This window comes from Danio rerio, chromosome 7 (genome assembly GCF_049306965.1).
Source record: "Danio rerio strain Tuebingen ecotype United States chromosome 7, GRCz12tu, whole genome shotgun sequence".
In the NCBI taxonomy this organism is placed as follows: Eukaryota; Metazoa; Chordata; class Actinopteri; order Cypriniformes; family Danionidae; genus Danio; species Danio rerio.
In genome coordinates this window covers 4,603,557-4,628,939 of record NC_133182.1, presented here as the reverse complement: position 1 = coordinate 4,628,939, position 25,383 = coordinate 4,603,557, and the positions used below count along the sequence as shown (strand labels likewise).

The 25,383-nt window shown below is 37.5% G+C and overlaps 2 protein-coding genes across 2 annotated transcripts; both read right to left on the bottom strand.

The window, feature by feature from the left end:
- Nucleotides 1-4,659: 4,659 nt before the first annotated feature.
- On the bottom strand, nt 4,660-7,646 carry si:dkey-28d5.10. Its single transcript, XM_002662635.8, has 5 exons — nt 7,492-7,646; nt 7,306-7,344; nt 6,857-7,213; nt 6,130-6,468; nt 4,660-5,973 (listed from the first exon to the last, which is right to left on the bottom strand). Exons 2-5 carry the CDS (start codon nt 7,340-7,342, stop codon nt 5,612-5,614), a joined length of 1,095 nt encoding a protein of 364 aa, XP_002662681.2. The 5' UTR covers nt 7,343-7,344; nt 7,492-7,646; the 3' UTR covers nt 4,660-5,611.
- A 14,244-nt stretch (nt 7,647-21,890) lies between these two features.
- Nucleotides 21,891-24,957, bottom strand: si:dkey-28d5.9. Its single transcript, XM_073908904.1, has 5 exons — nt 24,912-24,957; nt 24,744-24,782; nt 24,301-24,651; nt 23,827-24,000; nt 21,891-23,724 (listed from the first exon to the last, which is right to left on the bottom strand). The coding sequence occupies exons 2-5, from the start codon at nt 24,778-24,780 to the stop codon at nt 23,516-23,518; spliced, it is 771 nt and encodes a 256-aa protein (XP_073765005.1). The 5' UTR covers nt 24,781-24,782; nt 24,912-24,957; the 3' UTR covers nt 21,891-23,515.
- Nucleotides 24,958-25,383: the final 426 nt, after the last annotated feature.

Genomic DNA, 25,383 nt, shown 5'->3' with positions numbered 1-25,383 from the left:
CCTGGGGTCTGCAAATGTGGTTGGGTTTTCTGTTGTGTTATAATAAAAATCATATGGTGAATTTTAAAATATACATTATTAATAAACATGATTTAAACTTTTGCATTATTTCCCCAGAATATATGCATCAGCCCTCACTGCGTGTCTGACGGTGGACTACTGGAGTTCATCACAGGCTCGACGAGAATGCAGAACCTTGCACTACATTTGCTCTCCTTTCTAGATCCTTCCAGCGGGTTTACAAGGATGAAGCTGTCGGCATCTTTTTACACAGCATTCACAATTTAACACACATTAAAGACATGATGGTGTGGCACCCACATAAATGTTGGCCAACTTACTGAAAAATTATTTTAGGTTTTACTTTGAAATTTGTCAGATGATATATTTTCCTTTCAGTATACACACACTCACACAGATACTTAGTTTTAGCATATATAAAGAGTAAAAATGCTGCCTTCTTAGCATATATAAAGAGTAAAAATGCTGGGTATCAACACTGCTTATGATTTTGTGCTATATAAATAAATTTGAACTTGAATTAGGGTTGAAGTTTATTTAATCATAAATGCAGATCAGATCTGTTGATCAAATCTTTGTAAATATTTTATTAACCTTATTCTAAAATGCGGAAGTGCGCCTGTTTTCGCGTTTGTCTTAGAACTTCCGATTCAGTCGCCTATAGGAGAAATGACTGGGAATAATAAACGGCAGAAAATGGCCAAACTACTTACTCAACAAACAAATATTTGCATGACTACACAGACCAAGTAGCATAATATAATAAGAAAATATTAAATTGCAACATCAAGCAACGTAACGAGCAGTTGATAACGTCAACAAATGAATGAAAGTGAATGTTACCAAAAGTCGCGAGACAAAAAGATTCAAATGGCAGCGCCCACTCGACAGCTGAGAATAAGGTGAATACTGTAACAACTTTACTTGTCTTTTTATGGATTGTTGCCTAAATGGGATCTGATACAGATAATCTTATACCCTATGAAAAAAATGACAAAAAGACACATATTTAAAAACTTATTTTAATTGTTTTAATATTTGATGTTGTTTTTATTTTAATACAGGAGCTCTGAAAACCTTTTGTAAAAAAAAAAAAAAAGATTGTCCAGTACCTTATTTACATGTTTCTGCATTATTCCAGACGTTCTGTGTTATTTGTGTTTTGTATTCACTTATCTACTATTAAAAATAGGGTTAACGTGGCATAACTGTGTTAAATGCTCATTAGTTTCTGTTACTGGTTAGTATTAATACTTATAGATGATCAATACTAGCTTTGCTGTTGCCAGATAAGATTTTGTTATCTTACATATCTTTCTGTAAGCCAACACTGGTCTCACCATAAACCTGCTCTGTTCTCCCTCACAAAAGAGTTAAAGTACACTTCTCTGACTGCTGTTCTGTCTGCTGGTCTGTCCACAGGCTTATAACTGTATGGCTGTGGTCTGTCGTTTGTGTGAGTCTCTCAGAGTATCTTATCTCGGCATCCAAACGCGCACCGCGATCAGTTGTCTTCATAGTGTTTATATGCGCGAACTCCCTGATCCGACGTCACTTCCGGTCTGGCAATTTTTCAAATGCAGAAGTTAATTTCCGTGACTTAAAAACGACTCCAAACGGCTTAATAATAAACTTTAACATTTATTTTAAAGAAAATCTAGTTCTTACTTTGCTCTTACACACATTGTCTCACTGGGGTGTCTAACCTACAATATGCTCTTTAAAATGATCCGAACTTCCCATCACTACTCCTCAATCGTGTTAGTCGCGAACTGACTGTCACACAACCAGCGATCGCTTTCCAGAGATCGCTGGTTCTCACACGAACTTCAAGACTACACTTCCGCATTTCCCAGGACTACATCTTCATACATGGACTGCTCCCAGACACCCATGCTCATTCATCTATCCTGATTGCAATCACCAGCTGAACCTTGTCACAGACTGATATCACACCATTCATAAGCCACTCTTTCACCCTTCCAGTTTGCCGAGTCTTGTTTGTTTTCCCAGTGTGACATTACAACGCGTTTCTCCTTGTCTTGTTTTCTCCGTGTTTAGACCCTAGCCTTGTTTACCCTTGTTCTCTAGTTTAGCTGCCTGCCTTTTGACCTGTTGCCTGTTTATACCGACTACAATTCTGGACTGCCTTAACATTCCCGTTTGCACCTGTAGGACCACTGCTTGCCTGACGCTGAATAAACCTGCATATTGGATCTTACCTTCTGTTGTGAGTGTCACCCCCCCCAGTTGTTACACTGACATAAATCAAGTTGAACATGAGTGTTTAACATACACCAAAAACAGAGAAACATACATAAATTCAAAAACAAAACAGAAGCACGAGTATGCACATAACTGCATGAATAAAATAAACAAATGACAAGCTGAGTCTGTGGCCTTCCATAGGAGCTCACCAACCTATCAGTGAAAGGGATAATTTTCACTACAAAGCTTGCACACTCATGCTTATATGAAGCATGCATTTTGGGTAAAGTTTGTAAGATACACAACCTCTTATACATGTTTAAATAACAGTGAAATGCAATTTAAAACGAAATTGCATGTGTTATTGTGATTAACAACACTTATATGATGTTTTAACCGGAGCTTTAGTACAGCTCACCTCTCCTCAATCGCATTTGCTGCGAACTGAGCGAGAGCTGGCGCACTGTTGCCAACTATTTTCAATGAAAAGCTGCTAAGCTCTGCCCGAAAAGTGGCTAAAAGTTGCTAGATTACGTCGTACGTCAATTTGCATATTACTGACGTCATCACGTTCTACCGTTTCTGTTTGTTTAAAATGGTTAAAAGGGATATTTATTTGCACTACGCTTTATATAAGCATGTCAATTTAACTAAATTTATTGCTGTCTGAATACAGTATATCATTAAAGATGTGTAGTGATATCCAGTAATCTCCCAGATGTAATAAACTCAGACAATTTCCAAAACTGTCAATAAAATATCTGTAATTGTGAACAAGAAAATAATAAATGGTCAAATTATATTGTTAAAATAAAAGAGTAGCCGATCGGTTTAACTGTAAGAGGGAAATACCGTCACACTGCCAGTGTAGCAGTCGATTCTGTTCCCTTCTGGAATTCCAGTTTCCCTCTACGAAGAGTGTATGCGGACACACCTAAACACAACTGGGTGTACGGAAAGCAAAGTGGATCTAAAAGTATGTATTTTTTCCGAAATTGGAAATGAAAAGGACTAGCATAACCGTAGGTCTACGCGCAATATTAAACTAGGGTGCCTAAACTCAAACATTAGAAAAAAAGTTAAGAATACAAACAAGAACCACGGAAAATACGTAATGGGAGTGTTAGATTAATTTTATTACGCTACTTTGGCATTTCAAGACATGAAAGCATTGCCAACACTTTTGTCCATTTTCGCTTTCCGTACATCCAGTTGTGTTTGGGTTGTGTCCGCATACTCTGTTAGCGGACACGCTTCGTAGAGGGGAAACTGGAATTCCAGAAGGGAACAGGATCGACTGCTACACCAGTGCTAAATTATTTGCTGTCGGTACGCAGAGGGGTGATCTGCAGTCAGGCTGCAGGTGGGAGAGACTGCTGTACGAGGACTGACTGAGCCGCCAATCAGTGCTCTGAGGTGGAGGAGGGGCCGACAGCATCACCCGCATCTCGTTTAGATGAGTAGGGACGGTACAGTATAACCAAATGACAATCTGAAAAATCTCCAGTAACACACAAAATAGTCGCTAGATTTGTCGCTAGTCGCTATTTTGAAAATTTGATGCTAGGGGTGTCTAAAAAGTCATTAAATCTAGCAACAAAGTCGGTAAGTTGGCAACACTGAGTGGGGGGAACCGGAAAATGGCACTTAAAGGGGCCATGTACTACTTACAGAATCACAAAAATACATTAAAAACAAACACAACTATGAAATCATTAATTCTGAAATATAAGATATTAAAAGAACAACTCTGAAAATTTAAAAATTAAATAAAAAATAATTGATGAATTACAAGGAGAATTTTGAGTAAAATGAATACACACACACACACACACACACACACACACACACACACACACACACACACACACACACACACACATATATATATATATATATATATATATATATATATATATATATATATATATATATATATATATATATAAAACACCTGTTACATTTACATGTTATTTTTATTTGCTTTTAATACATGAATACATTTGTATATGTGCACATTCTCATTATTCATTTGCTTATGTACACAGCAGACTTTGACATTCTGGATGGACAATATTTACATACAGTGTATCTGACATAAAACTGTGATGAACAGTGAGTTATTGTTCTAACAAGAGTCAGATATTGTTATTGTTCTGATTAAATTTCATTTAGTGTCATTTTTTTTTAAAATACAAAAATGTTCAAAGAGTAAATTACTAAACTAGCTTTTTATAAAAAGCCGTCTGAAATGTGTTAAAATGTAAATTAACTTTTTGGTATTTTTGGAATGTTTTCAATAATAAATGTAGAAATGTTTGTGCATATCAATCAACTCACTTTTAAAGCGTCTGCATTAAGACAGATTATCCTCAGTATTTAATATATTACATTATATCATTTCACTCTGATCAGAAAACACTAAAGAGATAAAGTAGCTGGTATGACATGTTTATTTCAGCTGGTGTTGGTGATACATTTCAACACAAAATGATTGTAAATATTTTAACAACAAATTTCACTGAGGTAAATAATGTTTAGTGATTCACATTCAACCAGTCATTTCTAATATAAAGACATGATAGAAATAATAAAGACAAATCTAAAGGTGAAAAATAATTACCCATCATGCCCATAACCATCATACAGAGATCAACATAGGAAATTGAGAAAACGCATGTGTAAATTTATAAAAACTGTATTGTAAAAAAACTACTAATAATACGGACACGAGTTCACAGAAGTTAAATTATTCTGCATTACGTATGAAATATCAAAGCTCAAAATCACATGACTGTCAGTTTAATTTATAGAATCAACATTTGGGTTTCTCTATTTTTTACCCAATTTGAGTTGAAATAACCCAGCTTTAACAGTGTAGTTTCAGAAACTCATCACTATCATAATGCATTATTGCCTTCTGATGTTGAAGATTAAATGTAAAATTATTACTTCAGTGATAAATGAACAGGCGAGGCAGTGGCGCAGAAGGTAGTGCTGACACCTCACAGCAAGAAGGTCGCTGGTTCGAACCTTGGCTCAGTTGGCGCTTCTGTGTGGAGTTTGCATGTTCTCCCTGCCTTCACGTGGGTTTCCTCCGGGTGCTCCGGTTTCCCCCACAGTCCAAAGACATGCGGTACAGTCGAATTGGGTAGGCTAGATTGTCCATAGTGTATGAGTGTGTGTGTGTGAATGTGTGTATGGATGTTTCACGGAGATGGGTTGCAGCTGGAAGGGCATCCGCTGCGTAAAAACTTGCTGGATAAGCTGGGGGTTCATTCCGCTTTGGCGACCCCGGATTAATAAAGGGACTAAGCCGACAAGAAAATGAATGAATGAATGAATGATAAATGAACACATTCCTCATCTTACTTCTTCACTCTCAGTAGTTTCTGCAGATGAAGTTGAGTCGGTCAGTTTCAGGACGGCTGATCCAGGTCTGATCTCCTCCAGACTGAACTGCTCCAGATCTCACTGTGGGCTCACAGTCCTCGTCTGATGTGCCGTTCCCTGGAGCCCAGTTCTGATAGCACACGGTCTCTCCACTCAACCAGAACCAGATGCCCAAAATGTGGGAGAAACGTAAACCCAACCACACCGCCTCAGTAGACGCCAGTTTAACCACGTTCATCACCTCATACTGCATCTCCACTGACTGAACCGAGACCAGATCCACATGATGCTGTCTGCAGTATCTCAGAGCTTCAGACCACGACAGATTCTGCTGGATCACAATCAGTTTATCTGGACACAAAACAAAGCAGAAACTAAAGAGAGACTGATCAACAACAACATGCAGAACAAACACTGTGGAGGAATTTGTCATGTCAGACATGTAGAGTCAACTTTAAGAGATCTGGAGCTGATGATGGATTGAGTGTGTTTGGAGGATCTGCTCACCTTCATGACACACAAACGAAATCTGATTGCAATCACTAGAGTAGTCAGCCCATTGTCCCTGTGTGTTTGGTTGAATCGCTGCATTTATTCCAACATTTTTAAAATTATCTGCCCAGTATCTGAATGAGGAGGTGCTGTTGTCTGACCACTGCCATGTGTCTCTGAACAGACCGATCCAGACTGGAGATCCAGATAAGCTTCTATTATTAATGAACTTCTCCAGCTGTTGATTCTCATTCTGGTTCCTCACAGTGACCAGATCAGTGTGATTCTGTCTGCAGTAACTCTGAGCGTCTCTCCAGGTCTTCAACTGATTGACAAACACCAGTCGTGTGCTCACTTTAAGAAAACAAAATAAAAACGTTATATATTTATTTTATTCTTATTCTGCTGTATGCTTTGTATATAAACAGAAGCAGCAAGTAAGTTAAAGAAAAGCCTGTGTTTTAAAAAGATGAATTGTTATGAGTTCATGTTGATTATGAGTATTACCATGGTTACTAATTCAAGTTTTTAAACTATGGCTTGCAAAACAAAAACATATTGAACTTTAACTTCAGCATCTTTTTTATGTTTACATCTCAGTTCAAAGTAGGTTTGTCAGACATACCTGCTACAAAATAACAAATTAGATATGACTGGAAATATTTGTTTCCTCTTGTCATATTGATTTTGTTAAGCATATTTTGTTAAATTTATGTTTTGTACAGTAGAGGTTTGTACTCACTGTTGTAGCAGATGAAGACACGAGTGTTACTACATGCCTCATTAATCCATTGTCCATTATTCATAACAGTACACTCATTACTGCCAGCTGGATCTCCAGATGTCCAGTTCAGAAAGAACACAGGATCACCTGAAGACCAATGCCATTTATAAACATCTGTCTTCTGAAGACCAATCCAGACTAACTGATTAACTCCATAATTCACACTCTTCATCAGCTGGATCATGTCATTCATGTTGTCAACAGTGGCCAGATCTGTGTATTTCTCTCTGCAGTATCTCTGAGCTTCAGTCCAGGTCTTCTTCTCATTTATGAAGTGATACTGACGCTGAACACATTCAGATATGGAGCAGAGAGCTGTGAAAGAGACACTTTGCTTTAATGCTTTTCAGAACAGAATCAAACCTAATGAAACTATAAACCATAAATAAAACTACAAACACACTCACCAATGAGGAGAAGAGGGAAATATAGAGTCTGAGCCATTTCTGAGGAAGAAGCACATTGTCAAACATGTAAAGTATCAGAATAATTTTGGAATAACACATTTCAACAGATAAAGAAGAAACAAATGCAGAGTACACAATAGTACACAATGAAGAATTTCAAGTGTAATATAAGATGTGTGTTCTTACCTCAGAGCTGGTGTGTTTCTGTCCTCAGTCTGATGATTCTGTCTGCAGCTTCAGACTGTGTGATTATCCTATACTTGCTCTCTTCTGTCATTCAACACTTTGCATAATTTTTTTACGACTCTAAACAAAACATGTCTTCATTTTTCTTCCTCATTCTGGTGTATCTGCATATTTCATTAACTGTTGATCATTGGTTCTGTATGTTTTTGAAGGGAGTTTATTTGAGTGAAGTTTATTCATAAACTAATTTCGAGAGGATCACGTGCTTATGATTTATCACGGCTGGTCTCGAATTTGCTAATCAGTATCTTCCAATCATTCGAGACCTAAGCTACTATAAATAACCAGAGTTTTCAATTCACTTTATCTTCGTTTGGAAGAAGCAGCTTCACCGTAGCTAGCTCCGTTGAAGAACCAACTCTAAACCAGCATGGACAACCAAAGCAGCTACAAGCTAAAATCTACAGGATCTTTGTTTGGAAGAATGCTCTGCTCCACTCATCAGCTACAAAAGCTACAAGCGCTACAAAAGCTACAAGCTACAAAAAATACAAATGGTATGAACGCTACAAAAGCTACAAGCTACTAAAGCTACAAGCTTCAATCTACAATATACAATCTTCAAACTTCTAGCTACAAGCTACAATCTACAAGCTACAGCAACAACAACTACTATTACTACCATTTCAAACAACTCCAATAATTTAATCAACAACTTAAACAACAACACCAAAAACTTCCACTTCAAAGTGCCTCCACAACGCATCTGCTGTGTCTTCAACCTTATTTCCCAGCAATATATCAGCCAAAACTCCAAAGCTATTGCAATAAAACTGAACCCTCACCTTCTCCTAGCAGTACACATGTGATCCATCGTTTAACAGATTGTTTGCTGGAATGTGTTCAGCAGAGCAGCAGCTCCAGCCATAAACAATGTTCAATTTGATCAACAAAATGGCCGCCAGGCTTTTTGCACCTTTTGCATGGCCTGACTGAAACTCCTTAAGCCAATAGCTGTAAAGAGAAGCGTCACCATCCAATGAGCTAAAAGACTGGAGATGGTCCCGCCCTCTCTCTTGACTCTGTTGCAAAGACCTTATGAATGAATAGGCCAGACACGCTTGTAAATTTAGTTCAGTTAAGATTTAAAAAAAATAATAAAATAAATAATAATAATAAAATATATATATATATATATATATATATATATATATATATATATATATATATATATATATATATATATATATACACACTCTATCCTTATTTTCAATATACCTTCACCTACCCGCCCGTTTGAAACCCTCCTAGCCTACCTTAACCTAAGAAAATCTCAAGAGGCTAACCCACTAGCCCCGCTTTTTACTGATGACGCTATTGCCCAGTATCTCGATTCTGGTTTCAAAAACACCTTAAAGAAATCCTTCGCCTATCAGGCTTTCCCCCAGAGCCCTATTCCAGCCACTCATTTAGGATTGGCGCAGCCACTACAGCAGCCTCTAACAGGCTCTCCCACCATCAGATCCAGACCCTTGGTCGCTGGTCTTCTGAAGCTTTCAAATCTTACATCCGCCTCAGTAAATACCACCTCAAGAAAGCCCAACAGGCTTTAACCAACCCCCAAGCCCCTCCTCACACGGCTCCGACCCCCAAAGGTGTCTAACAGAGCCTCGACTCTCCCAAGAGTCCAAATCAAACCCTGTAGAAGCCCATTTGTCCACCCCATGGCACCCTTACATGTTTGCCAAAAGACTCCCACAAGGGCCGTTGCAGTTAGCATCTGCCGCAAGAGTCATCCATAGTTATTTACAGATGCTAACATTTGTATCCACATGTTCTTTGCGCATGTACTGTGTTTGTACGTATGTATAATATTTGTGCTTGTTCCCTTCTTCCAACTTTTCCAAACCTTTCATCCTTATAACCCTACCTTTCAGCCTCTTGTTCCTTTTCTTCTCTACACTCCACTCCCAACTAAACTCTTCTACACTCTACCTCTAACGATCCTTCTTCTCCTGTCTAGACTCCACAGACACCCGCAGGGGCCCCCTCGAGCTCCAACTCTTGCAGGATTCGGCCAAAGTCCTTTCTTCTTCATGCTGCTACCTATCTTCTCCCGCCTAGACTCTACCTCCAAGCTCCGACCCCCGCAGGGGTCCGCTCAAGCTCAAATTCCAGCAGGAATAATCCAGAATCTTAAAGTTCTACACTCTACTTTCAACTACCTCTCTTCTCCTTTTTAACATCACCCTCTAAGCTCTGACCCCTGCAGGGGTCGCTCCGAGCCCCAACTCTCGCAAGAGTTACCCAGAATCCTCTCTTCTACACACTGCTACCTATCTTCTCCCATCTACACTCTACCCCCTAGCTCTGACCCCCGCAGGGGTCCCCTCGAGCTCCAATTCCAGCAGAAGTTATCCAGAATCTTCACTTCTACACTCTACTTCCAACTACCTCTCTTCTCCTTTTTAGACACCACCCTCTAAGCTCTGACCCCGGCAGGGGTCCCTTTAAGCCCCAACTTATGCAGGAGTTACCTAGAATCCTCTCTTATTCACCCCGCTATTTATCTTCTCCCGTTAAGCTCTACCCCCAAGCTCTGACCCCCGCAGGGGCCCCTTCGAGCTCCAACTCCCGCAGGAGTTACCCAGAGTCCTCTCTTTTACACTCTGCTTCAAACCACCTTCCTTCTCCCTTTTAGTCACAACCCTTAAAACTCTGACCCCCGCAGGGGTCCCTTCAAGCTCCAACTCCTGCAGGAGTTACCCAGAATCCTCTCCTCTAAAGTCTACTTCCAACTACCCCTCCTCTCCGGTTTAGACATTTCCCAAAGCTCAGAACCCCGCAGGGTTCCTTTCGAGCTCCAACTCCCGCAGGAGTTTCCAGAATCCTCTCTTATACTCTATTTACTCTCCCCTTCAGAGGAAGAAGCCTTTTTTACCCATCTCTCCACATTAAGTCCAGCCCCCCTCTTATAGCTTCGGTCTCTTCACCCTTCATAATCCTACCTATTTAATGCCCATGCATTAAACTTTCTTTCCCTCCATTATATCCAGCAGCCGGATATAGCTCTATTTTTCTTGCTTTTTTTTTTTTTTCTTAATACGTGGCTGCTGTCCCGAGCGATTATTACTGCATTTTGGGGAGTTCTGAGATCCACTAAGCTCAGGCTCCCCCTCGCTCTGCCAAACGGGAGGAAGCCCCGGACTCGAGGAGTCCTTGAGCTCGGGGCTCTCTCCCGGGAAAGCATGCCAAACAAGCTTTTATAAATCATCAGCTAAGTGTGAACTCTTGAAGTAAAGTTTATTCATAAACTAATTTCGAGAGGACCACATGCTTATGATTTATCACGGCTGGTCTAGAATTTGCTAATCAGTATCTTCCAATCATTCGAGACCTAAGCTACTATAACTAACCACAGTTTTCAATTCACTTTATCTACGTTTGGAAGAAACCCCCTTCTCCCCTTTTCCTCCTCTTTTACCTCTGACTGGGCGACACGGCGGCCCAGTGGTTAGCACTACGAGCCCCACAGCAAGAACACCGCCAGCCCTGGCCAACCAGGACCGGTGGGTGTTTCTGTGAGGAGTTTGTATGTTCTCCCCGTGTCCGCGTGGGTTTTCTCCGGGTGCTCCGGTTTCCTCCCATCATCCAAAGACATTCAATATACATAAAAACCAAGCATTTATCTAACCCTTGTGTTCCTTTAGCTACAGCAGCGGGGGAGCTCTGAGATCCACCGAGCTCAGACTCCCCTCTCGCTCTGCCAAACGGGAGGAAGCCCCGGACTCGAGGAGTCCTTGAGCTCGGGCTCTCTCCCGGACAGCATGCCAAACAAGCTTTTACAAATCATCAGTTAAGTGTGAACTCTTGAAATGTGGTCAAAAGTGGAGTCTACTGTAATATATCTCACAATTCTTTTATATTTTTATTCTTTTATATCTGCTCTCATCCATCTTTCAGCACATCAAATATTTTGTTCTTGACTGTAAAAGCCCCCGTTTCATATTTCAGCTCTCTACATTTGTTTGTTTGTCAATTATTTTCTGTTATATTTGCACACTGGCACCTGTCAGTTAGTATCAGTAAACCTTAATATTGACCAGACAAGCAAACGCCTGAAATTTGCAGCTCCCCATTGATGAAAGTTGCATCCCCACTGTCAAACATGGTTGAGTCCTAACTTAAATCCAATCGACAATCTGAGGAGGAGCTAAAAATCAGGGTGATGGTAGAGACCCTCCACCGTAAAGAGTTGGAGCTCATCACTAAAGATGAATGAGCAGAAATACCAGTGGAGATGCAAAAACACTGGTCAGCAATTATAGGAAGTGTTTGATTGCTGTAATAGCCACTAAAGGCTTCTCTATTGATTATTGAGAAGGGTATGCATAATTTTAGACATGCCACTTTTTGTTCAAATGTAAGGTTAATAAATAAGTTTTTTTTTTCCACAATGATGCACTTCCTGGTTAAATAAAAATAACTTTAAGGCATACTGTGCCATGGGTATGAATAATTGTGGGCTTGGCGACTAAATTATAAAACAATGAAGGAATTTCTGACCTTTCATGCACATCAGCAAGATCATTTTTTGGGAACTCCCAAAACCAAAATATGAACCTTTTATAATCCATAATTGGGGTCCTTAATATCATGTAAAATGCAAATAAACTTTATGCGCAAAACTGGATTATCGCATAAAAGTTGTGCGAATGAAGCATCGTTTTCATCCAACGAGTTAAAGCGAACAAAATCGTCACTTCCTGATTAACTGGCGGCAAATATCAACAGTAAAAACTGCATTTGCTGCAGTAGGAGAAGCTGCATCAATCTTTTCTAAATGAATGCGCCTCAGAAGACAATCCTGACATGCAGTGAGCGCGCAGTGGCGTTAGAAGGTGTCAGACGCGGAGCACAGGCGCTCTTGATTCTGGAGGTCATTAACAATATAATAACATTAATACTGAAATGGTAAGGCATTTTATAATGACCAAAACAACATTTCAGATGTTTTATAATGTGCTCAGCCTGATGTTTTATCCATTCACACACATTTTAAGCATCACATGATCTCTTTTAACAAAATCACATGACCTTTTTTAATGTGCATGCTGGAGTTTGTGCAGTAAAAGTGTTTCCATCGCAGTTTATGCACATCTTTTCTTATCGAATAAAAAGTTTATCCTACCCAGTTAGGTGCATAAGTTTTTTATGCCTATTTTCAAAATGTATGCGCATCATGGCGTTTCCATCAACTGTTTTTTTTATCCGCATTTGCAAAATGCGCATAAAATAGGTGGATAGAAATATAGGTACTGACAAGTTCGTAACAATGTTTCCTATAAAATGTGAGGAAATACAGACTGTATTAAATACAATATATTGATAGATCAACTACTTTTGTGTAAAAAGGTAAGTGACTCCAAATAATTAAATATCTATTCATTTATTTAACATTTGGTGGAGCACTACATACTCTTCTCTGTTGCTGTCTATTAAACCTTTTCCTGACAGCTGAGTATCTCTTCTGCATTCTTACAGGGCTGCTGTAATCAACACCAATAGATTTGTCTGGAAATTTCTGTTAAGTCTGAAGGTAAATTCCAGAAAGCAAAAAGTAAACTTACCCTCTGCTAAACTCTGAACTAGGTTCATTAAAACTAAACCTGCTTATGTAACAGTGGTAATAGAGATTCATTGTGATGAATGACATGAAATTATGAGTATGCATGATTGATGCTTTCGTGCCCCCTTGTGGTTAAAAACATGCAGGCGTTTTGCTTTATGTTGTCCTTGCGCAGCTACCTTAGTTCAGCAGATGATGGCTGATGCTGCTACTGGTAAGTGTGCTCTAAACACAGGAGTGGAAATATAGTTTTTAAAGGTTCAGGACACCCTGGAGAACTTCTTTTTTTATGTTAACAGATGTGTGTGTGTTGAGCATCAGTTAAGACAATGTTAGCACCTGTCAGCTTTAATTGTAAGGGGAAACTGGATAATTTTGAGCTTTTGTCAGCTAATTTCAGCTTCCGGGTTTAAAATGATTTTCGGGGCGGGATCAATATCGGCGACGTAGCGCAGAACTGCAAGTGCAATGATGATGCGTCGGTTTCTCATTATTATTCATAGCGAAGTTTTCTTATCCTATGAGAAGAGCCGGCTGATTAATTATTCATGAGAGCACGTGATTTCCTAAGGCAAGGCAGACCTGCCAGTTTCAAGCTAGCTGTGAGACACGGACCCACGGCACACAGTAGCCGTTCGTGAAGGCTCGTATGTGTTTGTTTCCATGATCCACGGGGTTTGTTGCATGGTTTTTCCCCGTGATCTTGTCAGGGCCGATCTTACAAGAAAGCTGTGTGTGTGCTGCTAGCATTTTTGTCGGGAGAGCAGTGCGAGAATTGAAGAATGGCGGACGCTGTCTTTTATCAGGAGTTCGTTCACAACATCGCCGTGCTGCTGTGTTTGCCTAAATCCTCTATATTACCAGCAGGGCTAATGGTCAAAATATACAAGTCAGGAGACCTGCTGCACTGAGTCTGCATTCAGATGTATAATTTAGACCCAGGGATCGAGGGAGAAGTCCTCATTTATAGTGTTTACAGGAACACGATTATCTTTATAATGATATAAATTGTGGTTATGTGTATATGAAATTACGGATAACAAATGTAGCAGGGCATTAAATCACTGTTCATTTCTTTGCATTTTAACTTTGTGAACTATAAACTCATGCGTCTCCTAACGGTTTGTGTCTCAGTTTGTGAGCTAACTGACATCAATAGTTGTTCGCTCCCCTTCTCCCCTGCTGGCCACGCCCACTCCTGCCCTATGCTCGCGGAGCTCCACGCCCATTAATCATGCATCTTTTGAAACAATTCTGAAGTAGACTTTAACCGAAAGTGGGGGGTGTCATGGTCCTTTAAAGTGTTTAACATGATTATTTTTGGATATAAAAGAGTGATTAAGTTGTCAACAAATGTATAATGGATTTAAACAGCAAATAGATTTAAACATAATAGATTTAAACAGCGAATATGTATTAAGAAATGCAACATTATTGAGCTTTGTGTTTCTCATAGTAAAAACCGCATGTTGATATCATGGCATTGTATTAATGACGCAATACCACACTTAAAGTGACAGTGTTGTTTATTTTACATCTTTTGTTTGTTTCAGTTTTGCAGTATATTGGCGTTACAAGTGATGTTATGTAATTTGATTTGTTTCCCAGGTATGTGAAAATGTATTCTTTATAAGTTTATTTGTTTTGTAAAAATGTTAATAGTAGTTCAGCAGACGATGGCTGATGCTGGTACTGTTTTGCCTGCAGTATATTGCCGTTACATGTGATGTTATGTAATTTGATTTGTTTCTCAGAATAAAAGAAATGCTGAGAATCACTTTTGGAGGGTTTCATTACTTTAAGTTGGTGACGATAGCAGCACAACACAACGCAGAGGTCAACAATCGTTACACTTACACAAGGTGTATCAGTGCCAATACCACTCTTGGGAGTAAGTTCAGTTAACTCAGAGTTTGTGAACCGTGAATACAATCAACATTCTCAGCAAAACATCTAAACCAAGAGTCAACATGAAAACAGATGCCAACCATCAGCATGCCACACCTTAACTTTCTTATTCTCCTGTTCAATGGTAAGTTACATTCTTAAAGCTTTTCGCCCCCTAATGGTAGTTGTAACATTAAATATTTGTATAAATTTTTTTTTTATAATAATTTTTTCTGTGTTTTCACCTTTAATGGACAGGTTAGTGGAGATTACAGACAGGAAAGTGTGGGAAGCAGAGAGAGGAGAAGGATTGTAAGACTGTATTTTACTCAAACAAACATCTCTTGCAATAAAAGCATACAAACTCTGGAATCTGGAGGAGCGGATGCAAGAACACACTCAGAACATTCTTCTCGCCCACATCCCTCATCCTTACTGGTGTTGAGGTTTTATTATAATCATTCAGATGTGACTGGTAATCAGGGGTCCGTTCTTCGTACCTCGCTTAAATGATCTAAGATGATTTGGCAGATCCTGGATCTTTTAATCTTGATAACTGATCTCTCGCTAATTTGGCTCTTCAAACAAGTTCGCGAATCAGATTAGAATGTCTGGATAAACTGATCTGAAATCACTGTGTGTGTTGTGAAGGACAGATCTATCGATCCTCGAAATCATGATCAGCAATGCAACGATTGGCTGACGGCACAGCAGCGTGATGACATCATCTGATTAATATTCAATTATCCATGTGAGCAAAATTACATCAAATTAGCAGTAAACGGTTTGTTAAATATGACACGCAATAACCTTCCACATTTGTTGTGAGCTGCAGGCTTTACACTTTCATGTGTCAAGAGTATTTATTATGTATTTCAATGCAAATCAATGTATTTAGTTCTACATTTAGAAAAGATTTTCTTTATTATAGTAGCTGTTTTTTAATCGGTGTAAAGAATAACTGGTTGTTTACAAAAGCATTTTGATATTGGTAAAGGCGTCTGCAACTTTTGTGAAGCATCAAATCACCGGCATATTAACTATCAAAACATGTTTATGACTGCATAAATGTATTATTGCTTTTTTTTTTAAAGTCGCATATTGTGCATTTCTAATATTATACACAAATTGTTCTAGAGCGATCTAAAAAGTTCATATCAATGAATTCTCTTTGCACCACCAGGTGGCAGTCTTTGTGCTTTAATTTCGAAGGTGCAGATTGCATAAATTTTATTAATATATATATAATCATGTATTTGATTAATAACTACTACTACTTTATATATATAGCACAATTTTTTTACTATTTTCCCAAGTGTATATAACTACTGTAAAAAAAATATCAGAATTCGGAACATACTTTCTCTATTATCTTTGCTTAAACTGGGCCGATCTAATCCTGTTTATATGAATTGAACCTGCTCCCGATCAGGTTTGAGCTAGCAGAACTGTTGCTATGACAACAACTCTCAGATCAGCTTTGAAGAACAAAACAATCCTGGATCATGTCAAATCGTCAATATCCAAATCCAGCTAACTGAGTAAGAGTGTCAGATATTTGGGTGCTAAATATTCATGACTGTTTCACAGATGATAATGGATATTTAAAGAGTTTTAGCAAAACACTTGGGGATGTTTCTGTAGCCAAACTTCCCACACAGCCTCGGTGTGTCTCTTCGATTGCCAGGTATGCTGACTTTATGACATTATTTTTAACCTTGTATTTGTGCATGTGTTTATATGTTTTGCTGATCAGTTGTGTTTTGTATTCAATTTTGATTCATTCTAAGTGTTGTTTTACCTGCTTGACAAAATAAATGTTAATCTTTTTGATTATTTCTGGAGTTTTCTGAATTCATTGTATCTAGTACAGTGGTTCTCAAACTTTTTTCACCAAGTACCACCTTAGAAAAAAATCGTCTCTCCAAGTACCACCTTACGACGCTATTTTTTAACCAGTATTAAAAAATAGCGTCGTAAGCCTAATTAAGCAGCTACAGGTGTGCACAGTTTTAAAACGATGCAGATTACTTCCTATTAGTAAGAATATGTATTATTGTCAGGCACTTTAAACATTTGAAATAGTCTGAACATTAACTGTGCTTGCAGGTAAAAAAAAAGTTTTAGTTAAAATGTGCTTTTAAAAGTTCTTTAAAAATGACCTGTTCTTAAAAAGTAAAAAGAAAACTGCTGTGCTTAAATCTAAAGTATTCATAGTAGCCTATTCATCAAAAGCTGGAAATGCTGCTTGGACCTTATAAATATAGGCTATATGTCATATTCATACACTTTTAGACAAATCTTGAAATAAATGTTAAATGTACATATGACAGGGTTCATACAGGCACAGCCTAATGAAAATCAATTACAGCACCTATTTTTTTTCAAGACTGACATGCTATGTATTGAAGACCTGAAATGTATTCTCAGCAACCCATAAAACATTGCATAGGAATAGATACAAATAAAAACCATTAATAATAATATTTATTAATCATATATTAATAATATAATAAACCTGCACTAAGTGCTTGTGAAATCTTTTTTGTACTCAAGTAAAAATACTATTACACTGCTAAAATAACAAACATTTTAGTAAATAATACTAATATTAGGTATACGAATTACTCTTTTAAAAAGTACTAGTTGGTTACTTTTGAAAAAAAATCTGATTTTCATTATGAAATCACTTTTTTTTAAGTGTAAACCTGATTTAATGGTTTGATTGCTTACATCCCAAAGCTACATGTATAATTTGCACTAACAAAGGAAGTATAGTCAATTTTTCCTTTCATGACAATTAATCTTTTTCAATAGCACTGGTAAAACTACCAAATAATCTTTAAGGCCATAGAGACACTTTTTGCCTATTTTTAAAAATATATATTTTTAAGCTTTGAAAGGTTAAATTAAAGTATATGGTAAAAAGATTTAAATTTAGCCTTTTATTTACATATTTTACACTATTTTCTTTACAATATGGCAAATTTGTTTCTTAAATAGCTGTACATCACATGTAGATTTTATTTTACACTTGATCTTAATCTAAAATAGAAACGTAAAAAATACAAGTACACTGTCAGTAAAAAAATAAAACAAATGAATTCATTTTACTTGAGGTATTTGAAATATTACGACACTACATTTATCAAAGCAGTGCTTTAAGAGCCTTATTGTAAATTGTGATAAATAAACAATAAGTAGGCTAACAATGGATTGCTTTGGCCTGTAATGCTTTAGGACAGATCAGAATACAGCTAAATGTATAAATCACACAAATACCTCATCCAGAAACATTTACAGCATAATTCTTTTTTCGTAAAGAAATAAGTTCCACCTTTGCTAAAAGTAAGTTTCACTTCACAACACAGCCAAATAAGAAGACCATTAGCATTGTCATCGATCATGTATCAATCTATTTCTAAATATTTGATAACTTTGAATACTTTTGACTGAATTTAGTTGAGGAGCAAAGATAAATAATGTCTACTTTAATAGTGGAAAGATCGCGATTGTATTCTATCTGAGCACACAGGCGATCATGAGAGCACTGCAGTTCATTTGAAAAAAGCCTATTTAAGAGCTCGCATGTCTGTTTTAGCGATTTGCACACATGAATGCGCTCTCGTGTGAAAATAAAGCACTCGCCACATTTCCAGAAATGAGTAATTGCGCAATACCTCCATTCCCGCGCCGCCATTCAGAATGTATTTGGAGGAGTGACAGGTCAGAGGCGAGTCGACTGGCTGTCGGAGAGCGAAACGTGTATGAAGATCATCAAATAGGCAGGAAATATGTCCGCGGTTTAATTACTCTGCTAGACATCTCTGTAGTGAAAACATCCGAGAAGCATTATTCCAACAAAACATTTGTTTTTAAGTTGTTTTTTCTGTCTCTGCAACACAGAAAGCCTTTGTACCGCCCTTACGTTTCACGCAACTAGACAAGGTCGACTGTGATTGGCCACTTTTCATGTCAGTCAAATCACGCTTCAGAATCAATTCGGAAACTGATTTTCAGCAGCTTATGACACAATGCACTAAAATAAACACTCCAAGCACATCGCTGTGATCGTACGCTTCACAAAACAGCCAATGCCGATCACATCAATGTTATATTACGCATTAAAGGATTAAAAGTGTTAATTGCTTCTTTCATTATTCAGCGATTCCTCCGCGTACCACTAGGAGGAAGCCCGCGCATCACTAGTGGTACGCGTACCACAGTTTGAGAACCACTGATCTAGTAGATTACGTGGAGTCTGCGCCACCTTTAGGGTCTGGCATATGTTATTTGATTGATAGGCGCATATGATAATACAAAGCCCTTCTGGATGTGATAACATGTAGATCTTTTAAACAATTAATCACTGAACGTACCAAGATGCATTGGGCTTGGCTAAGGGATCTATTACTTTAAGGAATAGATGAGCGTTATGCAACCAGCCTATTTGAATATTAGTTAATCCTGCACCCTCTGACTAATTTCAGAATGTCCACATACTGTCCGGGAGAAGACATGCAAAGCCGGGGTGTGAAACTCTGAGCAGCGTTTGCTCCCTAATGAACGTACAATTTAGAATATCGGACCCCAGAAAATATCAAATCCTAAATTACATCACAACCAATCATAGATATATACATTAGATGTATTTTAGCTCCATTAAAATAAATGCGGGACCAAGGTACAGTGGAGGACTGTGGCCATCCAAAGCCAGGGATATACACATATACACATATATCTGTGATCGGGAGTTTTCCTGGATGTTAGTATGCAATTTATTTTTTTTTAATTACGAAAATTTTAATTTTACATCACTTTTCTACATTGATGGATCAGTGACCGCACTGGAATTACTGACAAAAAACTTGTGTTTGTGTGTATGGAAATGTACTATCCACCCTCCCTGTTACATTTGATCTAATCATGTCCTGAAACACAGCTCCTCTCCTGCTTTCACTTCTCATACTGACGGAGGGAGCGACTCGTTTGTGAATGAATCTCCGTTATGAACGACTCGTCCACTAGCTGACAATAACACAAGTTTCTGGCACTGCAGCATCTCGTTGTCATATTTCTTTTGCATTGTTTGCTGATTTTGCTCAACAAAACTAGCATAAGCCGAGTGTTTAGTGCGAGTTGGAGCTACTTTGACTTATAGTGAATGCAGTAAGAGTCTGTATTATCATCAATATAATACACTACTGTTCAATATAATACGCTACTGTTTAGCACAAAGTTTCAGAACATACAAAAACATTTAAAAAAAACTAATATTACCTATGAAATGTTCTGCCTTTGTGCTTTGTTTTCTTTGTTTGCTCGTTACTACACCCTCAGACAGCGCTAAAGTCCCGCATCTTCACGTAGTAACACTGTCTTGACTAGTGCGGTTGAATGACATTTGTCTTGGGAGCACTGTACCAATGTGGCGGCGCTATTGACACATGCTCAGGGTCCCTATGCGATATCTAGTGAATAAATCTATGACAACTAATAACATGATCAGCTAAAAACATAAATGTTGAATTTAAAAAAGTGAAATTGGAGTCAGATTAAAATACGCATGAAGTCAGCTATGAAATTGGTCAACAAATTTTAATGAAGTAAAATAACTTCTTCCAGAAGCACCCGAAAATTCATACACGCAGAGTTCCTCTGACCACAACACTGGACTCAGTCATAGGACACCTCAGTGCCGTGTGTCAGCAATCTAATCACTAGGATATTTGCACCAACTTCGATCTTAATTTTTTTATAACAAAAATTATATTTTTATAAGGTGATTTATATTTCTATTATAAAAAATATACATAATCTATAGGTTTTATTCAAAGCATCCGGCTACGAAAAAAAAATAATAATAATGGAGATCCAGCAGGTAAGAGAAGTAATAAATACCAGTACAAAAAAACATTATAATGGCGTTTTATAGTGAACACACTATACATTAAGTACACTATATATTTATAAATAATATATAAAACACACATGTATAAATTTGAGTTCCCTCCATTTTTGAGGGTCTTTGCTAAAACATGTCCTTAAACTTACCTGTGTAACCGCAGGGGGTGATACAGACAACTGAAGTAGGATCCACGTGCAGGTTTATTGGAATATTCAGGCAAGCAGTGGTCAATACGGGTGCAAAAAGAAGTACAATGGCAGTCCAGAATCGTAGTCAATATAACAAGCGAGAAGTCAAAAGGCAGGCAGCAGACAGGGATAACTAAATAAACAAGGCGAGGAAAACACACACAGGAAAACAGGGCTAAGAAAACACGTTGTAATGTCACTGTGGCAAATAACAAGACTCTGCAATGTGAATGAGTGAGTGTGCTGCTTAAATAGTGTGTGTAATCAATCGTTGACAATCCTCAGGTGGTGCGAGTGTAATCAGTCTAAATGAGGAAGCATGTGTGAGTGTGAACGGAGTGCATGTATGAAAATGTAGTCCAGAAATGGCGGATTTGTAGTCCATGGTTACTGTGAATGAGATCCATCGATCTTATAAAGTACGATCGCTGGTAATCGTGACAATCTGAGTATGTCCCATAACCTGCTGTCTGGATTACCTGCTCAAGGTGTGTTTAATAAATGTGTAAACTCTGCAGGACACTGGTTGTCCTGTATGAGCAGGTATTAAAAACAGCACATTTACTTTTACATTAATAAGCCAATACAAATTCAGCTTTATGGAATATCTTGTAGCATCGGGGTTATTTTAGAAAGCTGCTCTTTCTGACAGCAATACAGGTAAAATGTTAATACTAATAATGTTGATTTACAACTAATACACTGCAAAAAGGGACTATTGTTCATTTGCTAAGATTTGTCTGGTTATTGTTTATTATTTGTAATTTATTATTTTTATTTCATATTACTGATGTGTACTCCTGTTATTTGTGTTTGTTTGTTTATAAAATATGAATACATTTGTATATGTGCACATTGTCATTATTCATTTGCTTATGTACACAGCTAAACAATATTTACATACATAGTGTATCTGACATAAAACTGATGAACAGTGAGTTATTGTTTAACTAGAGTCAGATATTGCTATTGTTCTTTTAATTTTATTCAGTGTCATTCATTTGACACAAAAGCAAAAATGTTCAGAAGAGTAAAATACAAAACTAGCTTTTTATCCCTCTCAAGGCAGGCGTTGCAGATTTGCAACAGTTAAACATGAACTACCTTATTACTCCATATACATATTTTATGACTTTTTTTACTCAGAAGTACCACTGCAGGACTTGGAGGTCTCCCCACTTGCTCACTAGATGACACACAAAAAAAAAGTTTCTTGGAGAACCACATGACAAAGTGACCTACTCAATGATTTGAGATATTGGATTTGGATCAAATATTGTTTTTGTTGTTGTTTTGCCACAGAAAAGCAATTTATTGCATTGTTTAAAAAGTTGTATATAAAAAGTTATTGTTCTTATCATATTTAGTTGTCAGTGTCTAATTACCACACTGAGCCAATGTTGCAAATCTGCAACATCCCAGAACGCCGTGCATGTGAAGGTCTCTCTAAAAATTTTTTTTTAAAAAGTCAGGATTACACCATATGATAATTTTCCCCAAATATCAGATTTTTCCTTGTTTCTAAAAATTCATTTGAGCCTGAGAGGGTTATAAAAGGCCGTCTAAAATGTGTTAAAATGTAAATTTACTGTTTGTTATTGTTGGAATATTTTCAATAATAAATATAGAAATGTTTAGTTGTGCATCTCAATCAACTCGCTTTTATTGCATCTGCATAAAGACAGATTATCCTCAGTATTTAATATATTACATTATATCATTTAACTGATGAGAAAACACTAAAGAAGTAAAATTATTGGTTTTGCATGTTTATTTCAGCTGGTGTTGTAGAAACATTTCAACACAAAATGATTGTAAATATTTTAATAACAAACTTTATTTTTTAAAGAATAAACAATATTTAATATCACTGAGGTAAATAATGCTCAACGATTCACATTCAACCAGTCATTTTAATATAAAGACACTCTATAGGTCAAAAATAATTACCCATCATGCCCATAACCATCATACAGTGATCAACAAAACACAAGAAATTAAGAAAACTCAAGTGTAAATTTATAAAACTGATGATTGTAAAAAAAAAAAAAAAAAAATTAATTGTACAGACACGAGTTCACAGAAGCTTCACTCACAAGTGACAAAACACTAAAATGTAAAATCATTCTGCATAACGTATGAAATATCAAAGCTTGGTTCAATGAAATCACATGTCAATTAAATTAATTTATAGAACCAACATTTGAGTTTCTCTATATTTTACCCAATTTGAGTTGACATAACCCAGCTTTAACAGTGCAGTTTCAGAAAGATTTCAAATCCCCACACAGCTGCTCTTCAGATATGCTCATCACTATAATAATGCATTAATGCCTGCTGATGTTGAAGATTTCATGTAAAATTATTACTTCAGTGATAAATGAACACATTCCTCATCTTACTTCTTCACTCTCAGTAGTTTCTGCAGATGAAGTTGAGTCGGTCAGTTTCAGGACGGCTGATCCAGGTCTGATCTCCTCCAGACTGAACTGCTCCAGATCTCACTGTGGGCTCACAGTCCTCCTCTGATGTGCCGTTCCCTGGAGCCCAGTTCTGATAGCACACGGTCTGTCCACTCACCCAGAACCAGATGCCCAAAGCGCAGGAGTGACGTAAACCCACTGCACAGCGTTTATCAACTGGAGGTTTAGGTTCACCAGGTTTCCAGTATCTGAATGAGGAGTTGCTCTGATCTGACCACTGCCATGAGTCTCTGAACAGACCGATCCAGACTGCAGATCCAGATGAGTTTCTGTCATTAATGAACTTCTCCAGCTGTTGATTCTCATTTTGGTTCCTCACACTGACCAGATCAATGTGATTCTGTCTGCAGTATCTCTGAGCATCTCTCCAGTTCATCGTCTGATTGACAAACACCAGTCCTGTGCTCACTTTATGAAATAAATTTATTTTATCAGTTTATTCTTATTAAAATATTAAGAACAACTGTTTATCAATATTACTGTGGTTAATATTTTATGTCTTTAAATGTTATGCTATGGGACTATTATTACATTTAGTTAATAGTAGGTTTGTCTGAATTATCTGCCACAAAATTACAGCAGATTTGACTTGAAAAATACATTTGAATTTTGCATTACAATTATATAAAATATGTAATATAATAATTATATTATATTAATATTTAAAAACGGTCTTTTGTTAAATGAAAGCTTGATGTAAATATTTGTACTCACTGTTGTAGCAGATGAAAATCCAAGTGGCACTACATGCCCAAACAAACCACTTTCCGTTACTCATAACAGCACAATTATCACTGCCGGCAGGTTGTCCAGATGCCCAGTTCAGAAAGAGAGCAGGATCACCTGAAGACCAATGCCAATTATAAACATTTGTACCCTGAAGACCAATCCAGACACCATCATTCACATTCACACTCTTGTTCAGCTGGATCATGTCGTTCATGTTGTCAACAGTGGCCAGATCTGTGTATTTCTCTCTGCAGTAACTCTGAGCTTCAGTCCAGGTCTTCTTCTCATTTATAAAGTGATACTGACGCTGAACACATTCAGATATGGAGCAGAAAGCTGTGAAAGAGACACTTTGCTTTAATGCTTTTCAGAACAGAGTCAAACCTAATGAAACTATAAACCATCAATAAAACTACAAACACACTCACCAATGAGGAGAAGAGGGAAATATAGAGTCTGGGCCATTTCTGAGGAAGAAACACATTGATAAACGTAAAAAAAAATACATAAGAACGAAATCAGAAGACCTAAAAGAGAAACAAATGTGATAATAATGAAGATTATGAATGGTAACATGAAGATGTGTGTGTTCTTACCTCAGAGCTGGTGTGTTTCTGTCCTCAGTCTGATGTTTCTCTCTGCAGTTTCAGACTGTGTGATTATTCTATATCTGCTGTTATTCTTCATTCAGCACGTCACATCATTTGCTTGTTACTTTAAACAAAAGGCATTTTTCTTCCTCATTCAGGTGTATTTACATTTTCTCCTCTGTGTGGTTAAATTCTTCAGTAATTCTATAAAAGTGAGGTTATTTGAATGTGGTCGAGAGTCGAGTCTATATTCCTTACAATGAAGTCTTTATGTAATGGATTCACAGGAAAAATCCTCCTCAACTATGCGATTATTCTATATCAGCTCTCATCCTTCATTCAGCTCATCACTTCATTTGTTTACCACTCTAAAAGCTGCTGCTTCATATTTCAGTCCTCTATATTTGTTCATTTGTCCATTTATTTCCTGTTATTTGCACACTGGCATCTGTCAGTCAGTGTTAATAAACCTGATTAT

Excerpts from the sequence above, each read along its gene's own strand:
- si:dkey-28d5.9 (XM_073908904.1), bottom strand. The coding sequence starts at position 24,780 with ATGGCCCAGACTCTATATTTCCCTCTTCTCCTCATTG. Across the intron at positions 24,001-24,300 it reads GATTTTCATCTGCTACAACA|ATAAAGTGAGCACAGGACTG; the intron begins GTGAGTACAAAT and ends TAAATTTATTTC. Across the intron at positions 23,725-23,826 it reads TGGATCTGCAGTCTGGATCG|TGGGTTTACGTCACTCCTGC; the intron begins GTCTGTTCAGAG and ends AACGCTGTGCAG.
- si:dkey-28d5.10 (XM_002662635.8), bottom strand. The coding sequence starts at position 7,342 with ATGGCTCAGACTCTATATTTCCCTCTTCTCCTCATTG. Across the intron at positions 7,214-7,305 it reads TTTCCCTCTTCTCCTCATTG|CTCTCTGCTCCATATCTGAA; the intron begins GTGAGTGTGTTT and ends TCTCTTTCACAG. Across the intron at positions 5,974-6,129 it reads TTCGTTTGTGTGTCATGAAG|ATAAACTGATTGTGATCCAG; the intron begins GTGAGCAGATCC and ends TTTTGTGTCCAG.